Source organism: Streptopelia decaocto, assembly GCF_964273445.1.
Source record: "Streptopelia decaocto genome assembly, chromosome: 2".
NCBI classification, from domain to species: Eukaryota; Metazoa; Chordata; class Aves; order Columbiformes; family Columbidae; genus Streptopelia; species Streptopelia decaocto.
Genome location: NC_138655.1, coordinates 21,093,745 through 21,110,133, shown reverse-complemented (window position 1 = coordinate 21,110,133; position 16,389 = coordinate 21,093,745). Strand labels below are relative to the sequence as shown.

The 16,389-nt window shown below is 39.8% G+C and overlaps 2 protein-coding genes across 2 annotated transcripts in view; both read right to left on the bottom strand.

Moving 5' to 3' along the window:
- The window catches only part of DPYS (dihydropyrimidinase), a gene marked incomplete at its 5' end in the record, with an annotated part of 30,162 nt that extends 29,582 nt beyond the window's left edge, over positions 1-580 (bottom strand). Inside the window, one exon of the mRNA XM_082045600.1 lies at positions 311-580. Within this exon, the coding sequence (XP_081901726.1) occupies positions 311-580 (270 nt within the window). The remainder of the gene's footprint in view (positions 1-310) is intronic.
- A 6,811-nt stretch (positions 581-7,391) lies between these two features.
- Positions 7,392-16,389, bottom strand: part of LRP12 (LDL receptor related protein 12) — a 49,129-nt gene continuing 40,131 nt past the window's right edge. Inside the window, exons 5-7 of the mRNA XM_082045402.1 lie at positions 14,477-15,578; positions 13,733-13,865; positions 7,392-10,622 (exon numbers count right to left, since the gene is read on the bottom strand). Coding sequence (XP_081901528.1) covers positions 9,759-10,622; positions 13,733-13,865; positions 14,477-15,578 — 2,099 coding nt within the window. The 3' untranslated portion in view covers positions 7,392-9,758. The remainder of the gene's footprint in view (positions 10,623-13,732; positions 13,866-14,476; positions 15,579-16,389) is intronic.

Here is a 16,389-nt window from a genome sequence, read left to right as displayed (position 1 = left end):
CAGGAAGCTTGTTGCATTTACCAATGCAAGTTTGTAGTCAGCATGGGGACAGCCAAGGCAAATAACTGCACCAGCACTTCCCACCCCCAGCCAGAAAAGTCTCTGAAGGAACCCAAATAACATGCTCGTCGAAGGCGGACTTCTGAATACCCTAACTGCTTATTACAGTGTCCCAGCCAAGGTACAGTAACAATTGCTGGTGTTTGTTTCACACTCTTTTCTCTCTTTTAGAAGTAATATTGAATAACCAGCAGACATCCCTCTCTGAGAAACCTCAGGTGGACGCACAGACATGCATATGTGCACTCACCTTTGTTCCTGTATAGAAGTCATCCTTTGACCTGCTACCCATAAAAGGGAACTGCATGTGTGTATGAGTATCGATGCCTCCAGGGATCACCAGTTTGTTGGTCGCATCCAGCACAACGAGGCCAGTGGCCGGCTGAGGGTTTAGGTTGGGTCCCATCTGCCGCACCACTCCATCTTCCACATATACATCAGCCACCACAGAGTGGTCGTCATTCACAACCTTTCCCCCCTTGATCAAAAGTCTCTGCCGAGCCAGGTTTTGGGGCGGCATGGGGTGAGAGTGAGGCCTCAGCTCGGAAAGTTGCTCTTGCCTGAGTGTTTCACTGCCCACCCTTCTCTCAGAGCAGCAGCTATCTCTGAATGGCTCTAAACACACCACACAGTGCTCTTTAAACAGACCCAGAGCAATTGTCCCCTCTGCCCTCGGCAGCTCCACCTCCCACATCCAGTGGAGCGCCAGTGCGTAGTGGTGCAGCGACCGGCGCCGGGACTGGCGGCAGAGCTGGCCACAGGCCCGTCCTGCTCCAGGCTCTTTGCCTGGAGAACGCAGGCCAGGCTTTGAGGAGGGGCTGGCTGGGTTCTCCTGGTGCTCACTCCAGCCTGCCCTGTACATCTCAGGGTTTGAAACATGCTGGGCTGGTTTGAAAATGTGGTCATTCATCGGCTTGTGACACTCAAAGGTGACCCGAGTGCTTTGCAACAGGTTTTGCAGAAAACAAGGGTGACCTGAGCTCCCCACAGAGGTGGCAGGGGAGCCCAAGGGTGACCCGTGCTCCCTGCAGCAGTGCCCATGAGTCCTGCCTGTGTAGAGGGGCCAGGAGAAAGCAAGGCAGTGGTGGTCCAAGCGTCACACTCACCCCAGCAAGGCCTCGAACGTCCCCTCCCCTCCCCTCCCCTCTCCAGAAGGCTCCAGCAGGCTGCTGCTGCTGCAGCTGCTGAAGGACCAGGTGAAAATCACCTGTTGGCAGCAGTGGCTGAGCGCCATCCGCACCACCTCTCCCGCCACGCTCGGCCCGCTCAGCTCTCCCACTCTGTCCCCACAGCCCCCGCCATGTCCGTGCAACCGCCTCCCGCCCCGGCCCGCAGCAAACGCCGTCCCTGTCGCGCTAAGCAGTCCTTTTATTCAGTCCATTTGGACAAGGAAGATAATCTCACATCAGCTGCACTTACATGCATTTGGTAAACATTTGATATTTCAACAGCTCAGCTGTCCCTGGAGAGAATGGCCTGAAATACCACCACCTGTGGGACAGAAATAATCCTTATAATATTGTGAGAAGACAACAGGTCTCATATTCTTGGTAATAACTGAAAATGTATTGTTCTTCAACAAGGACTTGGGCTCCTAATTGGCTTTGTGACCTTCATTCACACACAAAGCTTTTTTAGTCTTTTTATCCTCTTTTATACTCTGCATAGTTTAAAACAAATCTTTGCTCTGTGATCAGTGGCTGACTCTGCACTGTTGTACCTGTTTGGGCTGGGATAGAGTTTATTCATAGCAGCTTGCATGGGGCCATGTTTTGGATTTGTGCTGGAAACAGTATTCATAATACATGGATGTATTAGTTATGACCGAGCAGCACTTACACAGCATCAAGGCCTTTTCTGTTTCTCACACCACCCCACCAGCAAGTGGGCTGGGAGTGCACAAGAAGTTGGGAGGGGACACAGCCAGGACAGCTGACCCCAACTGACCAAAGGGAGACCCTGTACCAGTTTCAGTTTAGCTGCCAGCTGGGGTTAAATAACATCTGTGCAGAGAAGTTTCCTGTTAAGAAATATTTAATCATACTAAAATATTACATAGTAGTTCAATGATTAGAGAGACATTGTAGAAAGTCATCAGTTGCAACTTGAATCTTACGCTACTGCTTTTGTGGTCTGCAGCAAAGCACGTAATCCTGGAAACGTAAACATTGGAATGTCTTGTTTAGTGTAGCTATCACAGAAGTATAACCAAAGAGAACTGTCAGTAATCTAATTATTAACTTAATGGATTTAATTTTAAGATGAAGAATCCTGAAGAAAACCCAATCCATATCTATTACTTACCAAAATAAAATAATTCAGCAAATTAATGAATGGATTTTCAAGAAATGGATGAATGAAGTTTGGAACATTCAGAAGATGTTGAGGACATCTTCTGAAAGTCATTATAACGAAGACACAATAAGTTTAAATCTTTTGAGATGCGCACACGCTCACCCACCTCCCCCTGGAACCTCTAACTGCTATCTCCCAGCATAAAATGTTATGCTGTAACTATCCCATCTTAGTCTTACCCTGCCTTTTCTTCCATTTTAACATCCTTCCTACTATACCCTATTTCTGAAAAGCCCGTCTATCATCAGTCCTCAGGTTTTTCTTAATCCAAAGATTCTTACTGACATTAAGCTTCAAATAAAAGTTGGTGAAGCAAATAAATATCTCAAAATGCAGGGCATGCAGACAAACAAGCTTTTGGACAAACAACAAAGGATGCTTTGTGAAGGAAACTAGAAACTGATGATGAGCAGTGGAGAGAAAGCTCAGCTAATGAAAATGTGTTATTAAACATATTTTCCAGTTTTGACAACTTTCCTCCAAGGAAGAAAGACTGGATCATGAACTGGATTTTCAGCTCAAGAAAATGAACAGAAAGGATGACACTGACTTCAGTAATGCTGGATAAAGCACTTTGGTTTAGACACTCAGTGTAAAGATGTGTCAGTTTGATGTGAACTCTGGATTTACAGAAGGGAATGAGTGATTATCTTTTCCCATATTCAGAAAGTCAGAAGGACTTGGAATACTCAATAGGCATGTCTCTGCAGTTCTTATAAAGAACACATAACATCAGTTTACCTGGCATTTACTTTCACACCCCTCATTTCTGCAGTGGGAATTTAACACTCACCCAATAAAATCAGATGGTCTACATGGAATTCTACCTCATAATTGTAAGACAGGTGCCCCTCACCAAAACTTCACAACTGTAATAGTTTTCTGAACAATCTGGTGCTGACTACTTTCATGAGACAGATTTGCAGACACAAAGAGGTGGTGATGTTTTAAAATCTAGTCTCTAAAGACTTCTTCAGTTGTAAATGCTTTCCAAGCAAGAACATCCTATTGGTTTTCTATAATAAAACCAGACTAAGAAAAAGATTGTGAATGGAGTTGACTTCTGTAGTTCCACATCATCTGTACAATGATAAATACACTCTCTTAGTGTAAGTACTGGGTCACATTGAAGCTCCAAGTGCCAATCTTTACGCAGATATATTGGAAGTGATGCTGCAGCTCATTAGCATCCAGCTGTGGATCCCACATCTGTGACATGAAGAAAACCAGCCAAAACTGTTGCTCGTGCTGAAGACCATACTACTTTTTAAAAGCAACAATAGGTAGTGAGTGTTCTGCCTCATTTTCGTAAGACTAAGTGCTTCTTGCTCTTTGAACTTGCTAAACACAAACAGATCACAGACAGCACAACCAAGGAAGAGAAAAGATCAGGAACCTAGCAGAGCAGCCCCTAGGGAACTGTAATACCATGCTCTTTTCAGTATTCACTTCCCTTACTAAGCATCCAATGAAACAGCCACCTTCTAAAAATCCATGAGACCACAAAGGCAGTTCAGCTCAGGCATTGAAATTCTAGGTGTAAGGACATTCTGGGAAAGAGGCTGATCAGATGTGTCTGTTGCTTCCTGGTGGATAATCTCAGCCAAATAAAGCTAGTTCATAGGTAGGATATTTGAAATTCCGAGAAACATAACCACATAATCACAGAAATCAGCTCCTTTTGGAAACTGGTATTTTTACTAATGCATTATCTGGAAAAAACAAACAAACAAACAAACCAAACACCCCCCCCCCCAAAAAAAAAAAAAATACAACATCACCAAACAAACAAACAAAAACCCCAACCAACCAACATCACTGCATAATATTATTTATATTCTTTTGGCTTATTCTCAAACTCAACATTTATCTTTTGAAGGAGTGTGAAGTCAGAGTTATAACTGCTGCTCAACATACCAGGCAACAGAGAGCAAAACCAAACACCTCTATCCCTTGCCATACCACTGCAGAATTAAGCTATCTGTCTATGACCTTCCTCATTATCCTGTATATTGCTCCTGCCTTTGTTTTTCATCTGATGCTCCAGAACCACCAGCTCTAACTGGAGCTGTCGAAGGTGCTTCTTAACTGACCATAGGAAAGGCAACAGGTTTAAACCAATAAATTTTACCAATCATTCTTGCTTCATTTTCTAGACCTGGAGGAGCAACTAAAAATAATTTCTGCATTTCTTTTGTTGTACCTGTAGATGCACAACTATTTGGTTGCAAAGCTACGAATGTAATTCTGCTAATTATTCTGCCTTGCCTCTGACTCAGATATCTGTCCCTGCTGTTATCTACAATGTGTCCTTATTTCAGGGATCTTATTCCTTCAAACAAGCTTATTCTTCTGTCCTTTACATTTTGCCTAAGAAACTATTGTTACTTGTTAGGAAGTGCACCCTGAACCAGAACTCCTCCTTTCCTTCTCTTACACATTCCTGATTTGACGTGCCCCACCCACTCTGACTTATTTTTGGGGGGTCTCCAAGCGCTTATCTCAAAAAAAAACCCCACCTTTTCACAATGGAATAGATTATAATTATATTCCTTTAGAGCTTCTAGTCCATTTTATTACAACTCTCTCATCATTCAAAATCAAAACACAGTGACTCATCTTTTCATCTTAATTTTCTGCCTCCTGTGTTCCACCCCTTTCCTTCCTGCATAAGCAGCATACAGGGTCACTGTAAATGGAATAATCTTTCAAATTGAATACAAGTAAAGTTCTTTCAGGTTGTATTTTTTCTTTGGCACTTTGATAATATAACTCAGTCACAAGGAGGAAATAATGCTGAAATGTAAGCACTTCTGCTAGATTTCAGGACAGGGGGAAATTCTACAAACACTGATTTTTGACAGAATATTCACAAAGACCAGCTATGTTTCGTAATGCTGACTTGCCCCAAATGCCCTTTCTCAAAATCCAATTAGGAATCACTAACCTAGGTTGCTTATAGAGCTGCTTCTCTCATTTTCCCCATCAGTTATGGAGATAATCTTGTCTATCAGAATCACAGAATGTCAGGGATTGGAAGGGACCTCAAAAGATCACCTAGTCCAATCCCCCTGCCGGAGCAGGAACACACAGATGAGGTTACACAGGAATGTGTCCAGGCGGGTTTTGAATGTCTCCAGAGAAGGAGACTTCACAGCCCCCCCGGGCAGCCTGTTCCAGGGCTCTGTTAGCCTTACTGAGAAGAAGTTTCTTCTCATATTTAAGTGGAATCTCCTATGTTTGTACCCATTGCCCCTTGTCCTGTCATTGGTTGTCACCGAGAAGAGCCTGGCTCCATCCTCGTGACACTCACCCTTTATATATTTGTAAACATTAATAAGGTCACTCCTCAGTCTCCTCCCAAGCTGAAGAGACCCAGCTCCCTCAGCCTTTCCTCATAAGGGAGATGCTCCACTCCCTTAATCATCTTTGTTGCCCTGTGCTGGACTCTCTCCAGCAGTTCCCTGTCCTTCTTGAACTGGGGGGCCCAGAACTGGACACAATATTCCAGATGTGGTCTCACTAGTGCAGAGTAGAGGGGCAGGAGAACCTCTCTGACCTACTAGCCATTCCCCTTCTAACACACCCCAGGATACCATTGGCCTTCCTGGCCACAAGGGCACAGTGCTGGCTCATGGTCATCCTGTTGTCCACCAGGACCCCCAGGTCCCTCTCCCCTATGCTGCTCTCTAGGCAATACTTCAGTTTAGTGGATACTATATTCTCTTGCCCCAAGTTACTATTCACCAAATAAACCACTGGATGTGAATGGAAGCCTCAAGCGGACACATATATTGACAGGATAGGAATGTTCTTATATAATACACCTCAGTATCAAGACCAATATGCATGAACTAATTTAATCCATTTTGAGGGAAAACTAACTACATTAGTCAAATCCCAAAAGAGGAGAGAGAAGGAAAACAGTTCCAACTATTGATCTGCTTACTTCTCCATACCTTCAGTGACTTGGCAAAAGGACAGGACAGACTTCTCTCTTGTCCTTTCAGAACATACCCTGTTTGGGGCAACTGGATTGTAGATGATATTGTGTACAAGTTTGGTTACCAAGTGCTTATTTTCAGAAAAGAGACACAGCCAAGAGAAAAAAAAAAAAAAAAATCACTTATCACAACTACAGGAACATTAAAGCTGTTAAAGATCTATGAAAATGTGCAGGACAACTGCAGCAGTCAAACAGCCGCAGAATAAAACAGGCCAGTAAACATCCACTTCTCAGAAAGGAAGAAAAAGCCTTGTTTCAACAGGAAAACCCATGATTAACTTTGATCTGAACTAAGTATTTAATGTGAGAACTCACTGAAAAAGTATTTGTGTCCCAGATTTGAATGGTGATTTTCCTAGACCGAATCCAAGCTTTGCCACAAGTTCTTGCTTTGGCATTTGCATAGGAAGTGGAACACAAGATACTGCAACTAATTCCAGCATCCTCTCCGGGAACCTGTTTTGAAAGAAGAGCTATCAGCAATACTTGCTGAAATTGTACTGAAAATGGACTTGACTTTAGAAACAAAACAAGCCCTTGAAGCACTGGAGGTTCATTCAGCCCCCTTAATGTTTCAATGCAAATAAAGTGACAAGAAAAGCATGATATACGAAAAGAAACAATGACAAACTCCTTCCAATGCTTCTGAAGATTTACATGAGGAGAAAACTCACCTCACAATAACCTACATTCTTCAAAGCTTTCAGATGAAAGTGTTTTATTACAGAAAATAAGATAATTCCAGAGTGAATCATTCTGACGTTTCTTCAAAATGCCCTAGCGTAGCTGAGCTAAATCAAGAACCATTTGAACAAAATGTTAATTCAAGCTCTCCAGAACAAAACGAAAGGGATATGACTTAACAGAAGTCTCAGTAAAAGCAAAACCAAAATACCCACAATCAGTACTAAAAGAAAAATAGTTCACTCCCTTTTAAAATCACAAAGAAAAAAAAAATCACTGCAACAAATTAGCCTCATACAAATATGAATTTTATTTACAATTTTCCAAATTCTCAATCAAATGTAACTTCTCAGTTAAATGTATAGCATTTCTCTTTTAAAACAAATTAAACATTGTGTTCTTTTTACATCTGCAATATGGAGTCCATAGGTACATGCTATTTGGGGCATCTAATGGAACAAAGTTAGATCACTATGTGTGTGTATAACACCGAAGGTATTCTGTGAAGACTCTTCATCAAAATGTATCCGCCTCGGGGACAAACATTTCCATAACCACTTTCTAATGACAATTAGTTAGGAAGGTTTAAAAACCCAGTATTTTATACCAGGACGTACTGTTCACATGTATTTCAGGGTGTGTTACCATGTTCCTATAGCAATGTCGCCTGCTCTGTAAGCAACGCCACTGAAATCAGACTAAAGATTACCCACAGATTCAGATATTATTCAATGTGAATAAAAATGGCCATTGATGACTTTTACTCAAGTATGTGTAATTATGGGCCAATCTGTACCTGAACTGGTACCAGTGTGATGTGATTTGTTCTGAAACTTGAAACCACATGGGTCATTATAATAAAATCTTTTACAACTGTATTGCACATAAGGTTCTCCTCAAAAGCACAAATCTACATAACCATGTCCTGAACTCAGAATTTACCTGCTAATTCTCATGAATAAAGTCAACCAGACGGTAAAATTGTTTGCTTTTCTCATCCCTGTGTCTGTGGAAGAAGAGAAGAGGGAGAAGATTTATACGGTTTGGAATCCATTCAGCTATTTGTTTCTTCTGCATGTGATTTGTACTTCAGAGATGAGGGTTTTTAAAAACTAAAATAAGAAGCCAGACAGACCTTGGATTTATCTTTAAAAGTACCTCAAAAACATAACAAAAATTCAATTCAATTTTGATACATATTAAAACATTTTAGTCAGTTCTGCCCGACAGCATAACACGACAGAAATGCACAAGACTTTAAACATGCTTTAAAATGACATTCAACAAAGTATTTAAAATTTAATAAATAGCATACAATCACACACAAATACATTTCATACTGGATCTTTAAGCCTACTAAAAACAGACTGGCAAAGAATAAATAAAACAGTAGTTGACATTTTTGTTTTTAAAAGGTGTAGATTCTTGTTGTCACACTAGTAGCCACGTATTAACCTGCTTTTCACAAAATTGGAAGTTAAGAGCTTTTTTCCACTGATCTGTTTTGCTCCAACATGTAATATAATAAAAAAAATACACTAAAAGGGATTTCTTTTTGCTTTTAAAACAACTAGTCTGCAACCAAGTAGACCAGTTTTTAAATACAACGAATAAATAGGGAATTAGTAAAGCAAATTCAATTGCAACAAAAATGCAACACCCCAAGAAAAGAGCCATGGAAATATATAGCCATTGCAATATTAGACAATAATAGTACTTAAAGTGATAGTGCTTGTGCACTAAGCTCATTAGAGACCTTAATATGATTTTAGTGCAAATCCCTTGAGTCCGAACAAGCTTTACACCCTACAGTACTAGGGAAAGATCTATTACCAGTTGGAACTTAATTCTGTAGTGTGTTTGTACATATTGGATATTTAAATAACTAACACATATTGTAATATCATAGGCCCTTTTTTACTTAAAATCAAAAAGACTAATGACTGGGGATTTTACATACTATTTGGCTGTACCATGTTAGATTGCAGTTTAGGAAAGTCAGTGCTATAAAAGCTTTTGCCATCAGTTTATCTATTATATCTAAATTTCACAAATCATTGCATTTTGTACTTCTAAGAGAAAAAGAATGCTCTTGGAGAAAGTTTCTCCTCCCTTTAAATAAGTTCACATTATGATGAAATTCAAGAATATTTAGACAAAGTGTTGTATAAACTCAAAGAAAAGTACATATTTTACATTAACAATCCTTACCAGCATTTAGTATATTAAGTTACAAGTATGTTGGCAATAAAACAACAGAGTCAATTCCTAAAGGAAAATTCTGTACAAATTCACCTGTTAATATGGGGTTAAACAGGCAGCCAACTAAGTCTTCGGCAGCCATGTTTCTGGTTTGAACTACAGTACCAGGATAAACCAAATTTGAAACTAACGGGATAACTTCAGTTTAAAGAGTAATTGGATTATACTGGATACACACATTGTGTATTCAGAGCCATTAAAACATCACTCGAATAGTTCCATAACGTCATCCAGTATAAGAAATGTTTAATCAACCACACAGGCTAAAATAATTTCAACATAATGCTGTCCTGGATTTTTTTAAAACTAAAAACTAGTTTTAACTGTGAAGTACAAAACAATGACAGATATTGCTCCAACTTGTACACAATCTTTCCTAAACAATCCGTACCTAGCAGAGTAATAATGCCTCATCGTCACTAGTTTCATTTTTCACTGTTGCTTCTAAGCAAGTGTCAGGTATCTGGGCAGTGTGTACGATGCCACAGCTCTCACAGGGGCCATCTCGACTGCACGACCTTACACCGTGATGTGTTGCATTGTAAGGCTGTCTAAGCCCTGGTCCTTGATCTGAGCTGAGATCAAGTAGAGGTCTTGAACAGTCATTCGTGTCAAAGTCTGATGCTACATCAGAGACTGGAATTAACATTTCAACATCATCATCCTCTTCTCTTCCACTTACCCCGTTATCGAGCTGTCTCAAAGGACTTTGGTTCTGATTCACTGAGCTTGATCTCCCTAAAGTAAAGCGTACCCAGCGTAAGCCTTGAGTCATACGACTTAGTGCACTAGAGAGCTGGTGACGTGCGGGACTTGTGCTTGGGGGCTCTACAGTCGTCACCTCTCTGCCACCATCCCTGGTACCGCTACCGCCGCTCTGCCCAGAGGAACTCCCACACGCGCCCACCGGTGCTTCTACTGCTGTTGCAGGTGGGACTTTCTGGGGCAAGGTGGCAGCAACACCACCGACTGCTCCTGCTGTGTCTCTTCTTTCGTTTTCTGTGTCTGTATCATCAGATTCAACTGAAAACAGGCTTCTGTGAGTATTATTTCTTTCTGCTTCTCTACTAGTACTTTGGCTGGCAACATCATCTCCATCCGCCGAGACCAAAGCCAATGATCCAGAATGACGTGACCTTGCAAAATTGAAAATTCGATTCCAAATGTTACTTGATCTGCCAGCAATAGGAAGCCTGATCGAGGTAAATCCAAGCTGAGATCGTACTGCCAGTCTCAAGTTCTCCAGAACTGAAGCCTAAATAAGAAAACAAGCAACAATCAAGTGCTGACAGGACGTTGACACTGTTCTAACAGAAGAAGAATGACAAGTAATGTGAAAAATGGCATACGGTCACAAAGTTAAAGTCTTTAACTACCTAAAAAAAAAAATGTTTCTTTACTATAAAGAACTGGTGTATGTAGCAATAGGCTATGTTAAAGCATGCATGAATGAAGTCTACATTCTCTCAAGAAAAAAAAACAATACGAAGAGGGAAATTAATCAGAAATGTGTATGGATGAAAAGGAGTAATAAAAGAGCAATGAAGTACATAAGGTATGCTCCTGTCCAAATCAGGGACCTCTAAATAAACAAGTGAACTATAATCTGTATATGGAACACTGACTACAGAAAAGTAGACCCACAGACCTGGTGCAGAAGGTATAGTACAGCAGGTATGCAAGATCTATTACACACAATCTTACTAAGCAGATAAAGTAGTCATTGTGGATTTTAAAATACAGTACACAGAAACATGCCTCAAAAAGTTTGGGATTTAAAAATGAAATCTTCCAGAAAGATACAACAGAGATGACCTTTCCTTATCCGCTACCATGGGGCTGCTTCGATTAGAGACTAAATTAAATATTCCCTCTAGCAGAGGCTTGTAATTAGATTTTTTTTTTCCCCCCATTCTGGCATAATCAGTTAATTCCAATTTCAAAATGCTTTAATACTTTCAATACAAAATGGTTTAATTATCCTATGTATTCCAAACCATGCATTTCCCAAATTCAGTATGCATTTTCTAGTCATTCAGCTATAGAACAATGCATACCTGAATATTTCCACTTAAAACCTCGCATAACTTTTAATTGGTAAAACAAAAATATTAACACTTTTGATTTGGGACTCCTTTCCTCAAACTTACAGAAAACAGTACCTCAGCTATATAGATCAATTCTCAAATACCAGGGCAGAAGACGTGCCAGATGCCCATGATTCTGAAAATATTCACTGATGTGTTTAATTACAGGATAAAATCTATATCCACAAAAATACAGATTAGTCTTCAGAGTAGCCCTTTCTTCCAATGAAACATTTAGCGCATATATTTCACTTAGTTTACAAACACTGAACTTCAGTGTGCTCATGCTGTCACCTTCTGCTCCCTTCCACAATCCTGCAGATGCTACAGGATGCCCACAGCACAGTATCCAAACACAACATGTGCTGCCTAGCTCTTCCAATAGTTCACAGAATGAACTTTAGCTCATAGCTTATAGCCACTCAAGTTTTCAAGGCCACAAGTTGTATCTGAAATAGTTGTCTTCATAATGGGAATTTACTAACACTCTTTCGTTGTTCAAAACTATTGTACATGCATTGGTATTTTTATGGAGTGTGAAACCACAGTTACATAGAAACTACCCTTTGTTATGTGCTGCTACAAAAGATTGCCACTTTCAGTAAGTCTTTCAAATTCCACTATATTTTTGTTCTGAAAAATAATTTAAAATACATGCAAAGAACACTGAGTGGTTAATTCAATTTAAGTCAAACAGAAAATAAAAGAAAATGTCAGTAATTGCACAGCTTTTTAGAAGCTCTGGCACCAATTTCTCACTGTGGCCACTACATGTCTGGGTTTTCAGAACTGTCCTCTCTATCACGAGAATGCATTTTAGTAAAACCCAAGACCTTTAGGCCACCTTTATGGGGTTTCCTGATAAAAACCAGGTCTGAGCAAGCTAAGTTTGTCTGAAAAATCATAATGGTACCTAAACGTGCTAATGCACAGCAAACCTGAAGTTTCCCATACAGGGTAAGGATGTGCAGGAAACACTGGTTTGTTCCAGGCTACCTGTACCGAAGGACTTGCAGATCTGGGCATGACAACTGCACTGTCTTGCCAGACTTTCTTGAGCTAACTCTACCTCAGGAGGCCTGTGAGTGCAGCTGCATCACAAACTGGTGAAGCTTAATTTCAGAAAAGACGACAGCAAGCCAAATTTGTAAAAGTAGAGAACTCATTTTTAAATGGAAACATACAGATCTTTATTATAACCATCATAACCCATCCAACAAGGAGGGATTCTACAGTGTTCATTACACGTATTCATTAGTAAGCTTAGTGCTAATTCAGCTACTGAAATATTTTCATGATGTTTTCTTTCCAATATATTTTCAAAGTCTCTTATGCAAATTGCAAATTATTTTCCTCTTTTCCTCTTCAAAATCCTTTGTGATAGATCACAGTTGCTGCTTGTGAAGGTGTATGTGTGAAAGAATAAGTGAAATCTATGGTAGAATCAGTGTAATGAAACCAGTTCTGTTCAAATTAAAAAAAAAAAAACAACAAAATAATTCCCCTTCTTATGGTCTTATAACTATTTTTCTTACATGCTCAGCAATAATAGCTAACTTTGCTTTATTAACTACAACACATAATACAAGTTAGTGCCAACTCTAATACAGCAGCACAGCAGGAGTCTTAGACAGACTTTTCTTTCACAAAAGAGCATTATAACTAAAAGCCATTTTTTAAAATGAAAAAGTTGTTTTGATAGAAATTCATCAACAAAGTAAGAACTGTACTACTGATCCATGTGAGAATCAAGACGGCTAGACACCATCAACTCCCATGTACTAGCTTTTACTTTGTTAGTCATTCCTGTTAATTTTATATGATGTTGCAGCCTTGCCTTTTCCATTGTCTCTTCTATGCATAATGGGCATGATTGTACCTGAACACATTTGCACAGTGGATATGAACTACCATATTGCACTAGTAGTCTAAATTCTTCTTTCTCAAATTTTAAGGTGCTATCCTGCAATCTTATCTTACACCACATCATCAATACAGAACACACAACTAGATCTACTGATCTATTACTTTTCATGCAAGAGGGATTCTATAGTGTATGTTACTGGCATTCATTAATAAGAAAAAAAGCTTGCTAAGAAAACTGTGTGGTGCTACTGTACCATCATTTTGTCCAATGGCTAATCTTAGTATATTAGTACTGTCCTGAAGGGAAGAAAAGCAAATGCTATAGAACAAAACAATGCACGTGAAAGTTAAAATATCTTTCTTTTAGTGTCCTTAAAAGTTAAGTGGTGTGCCTGCTCTTTTAGAATCTTACCTGATTTGGTGAGCAAACAGGAAAATCTTCAACTGGTGGAATTAAACCCTGGGCAATTAACTGTCCATATGATGGAGGAGCTTCTCTTCTTAAGAGTTCAGCCTCAACTCTTGACAAATGAGTTTCAAATGATCTTTCAAAGAGAAAAGAAATTTCATCATACATAAGACTATGATGTGTATACATACATACTTAAGAGTAAAACTACATCAGACCATTATAATCTGAAAGAATAGATTTTAGCAGTTTAAGTTCTACTAATTTAATTGACAAAGAATACACAAGTCTCTGCAGTTATTCCTATGGGTCTGTCCAGCTGAGACAAGAACAAAACCAACCCAACAGTAAGTTCGTGAAAAAAAGCATGGGCTAAATATAAAAAGCACCAAGAGAAATGCTTATATTATTTTATAAAAATTGAAGAATGTGTAATCCTGGTATGAGATAGTCTACAATAGAAGAAACATGCTGTTAAATACAGAACTGAGATATTTAATTGCAGAAATGCAGCTTTTCCGCTTTCCTTTTGGTAACAACAACTGAATGCTTAACACTCAACAGTTAAGTGATCAGAATATTTCTATCCCCTTTTAACTAACCTCTTTTTACCGTCAAAGAAGGAACAACACCTTTAGAAGTCACATGCAAAAATAATTTGATGCCAATAAAAATGTTTTGAGTATAACAACAAAATATATGAAGATATTTTAAAAATTAAACTTCAAGGCTATCTGTTGTTCTTACCTTCGCTCAAACATCCTGAGTGAGTACAATTTACAAGTACATCCCAGTGCAATGACAAGCAGCAGCCCACAAATAAGACTCCCAATGACAGCTGCAGTTATTACTCTAGTGGGCACAATGACCGGGCAATTCTCTTCATCACTGCCATCACCACAGTCATCCTGCGAATCACAAACCCAGCTCTCAAACACACAGCGGTTATTTTTACAATGAAAATTTCCTGGCTGACAGAAGAAACAATTTTTTTCATCCGAGCCATTAGGGCAATGGTTCTGGTAGTTGCAGCGATCTGAACGAGGGTAGCAAACACCATTTCGAGAGCAGGGAAACTCATCTCTTTGGCACATGGTGCAGTTGGTTTCATCCCTTCCATTTGGGCAGTGCCAGTAGCCATCACAGCGTTGCTGCTCTGTGTAGCAACCCCAATTTCCACCGCATGGGATTTCCCAGGGCAAACAGAAGCCATCTACTTGATAGGTGGCATTGAATCCTCTGGCAGCATTCACTTTGTCAGCACAAAAATGGACTCTTATCTGTCCCGAGGATGAAACAACTGTGAGGGGAGCATGGGAGTCAAATGCTGTTAGTACGCGCAACAGCCTCCGTGGATTCTCCTCCAATCCATCATATATTTTGACATAGTCTCCAAAACCTGTACCATCGAGTTTAAAATCCGTGAATCGCAAAATTACTTTGCGATGGTCACCAGTGTCTATCAGCCAGGTGCAGTTGCTTCCAGGTGGATAGAAGTCGGGATAGTTGGGAGAACTGAAAGTACCATAAAAGTATTTTAACCACTGCCCACATGTTGGCACCTCACAGTCTATTTCGTCTCCTAGGTTAAGACAATCAATGTTGCCATCACATTTTAAAGATTCTGGAAGGCAAGTATAAAGCTTGGTGAAACGAGAAAGACACTGGAACTGCTTGTCCCCACAAGGTGGAAAGGAAGGAGCTGCCGGAGGATTAGCTTTGGCGCAGATTTCTTCATCCGAGTTGTCTCCGCATTCATCCATATTATTACATTTCCAGCTTTCTGGAATACACTTCCCATTAGCACAATGAAACTGGTCACAATCACAACTTGGTTCATCAGATTTCCCTGAAATATAAAAAAGAGAAATTATAAAAATATTATCTGTTTAAAGTATAGCACTTTATGGTTTGCACGATTTATTTGCTCTACCAGTTAGTTCAGAATGGCAAAACAACTATTTAAAGTCTCTGTAACTAATAAATTTCACTAAGTTTCAAGATAAAACAGTTTTTTCAAGTTGGAATTCTGCCAGCACATCAGCATGAGCCTCATCCTTAGCTGCTTTCAGACAAATAACTTTAACCCAAGCAAGAAAACAGCTTTCTTTTACAGTGACTGAAAAATCTGGCTAAGGTGCTAAAAATAAGTCCGAAAAATACTGTTTCTCTCCTCTGTCTCTTGAAATACAGAAATATTTTGTCCTGCAGTACTAGTTAGCTCCTCAAATTCTTTCCTGTAAAAGCAGTCAGGCTTCTCTCCTGTTTTTGTAGGTTCCTGCTTTTACCAAAGGATCTATGGCAAGAGAGAACCTGACAGCTGAATATCACCCATTGCCACTAACCAAAGAGAAATCTCTGTCCTCACCTCTTCCCCCTGCTCTGGTCTCACCCCAGGCTACTACCACACTAATAAGACCAAGAATATTTTTTTCAGGCCTTCATTTGTTAAAGTTCCCATCACGTTAAACACAGAAGTGCACCTGGGAAACAAGCTATTTCAGCTCTACAGCAACTTAGCTGAGTCAAATACCGCTGTATCATTTAAAAATAATTGCAATTTCTAAAAACCAAGCTACAGACTGTAAAATTGGCCATAAAACAAACTGCCATGGTCAATCCTCCAAAAAACTTCCAAAAAAATCTGCAATGCAGATGGT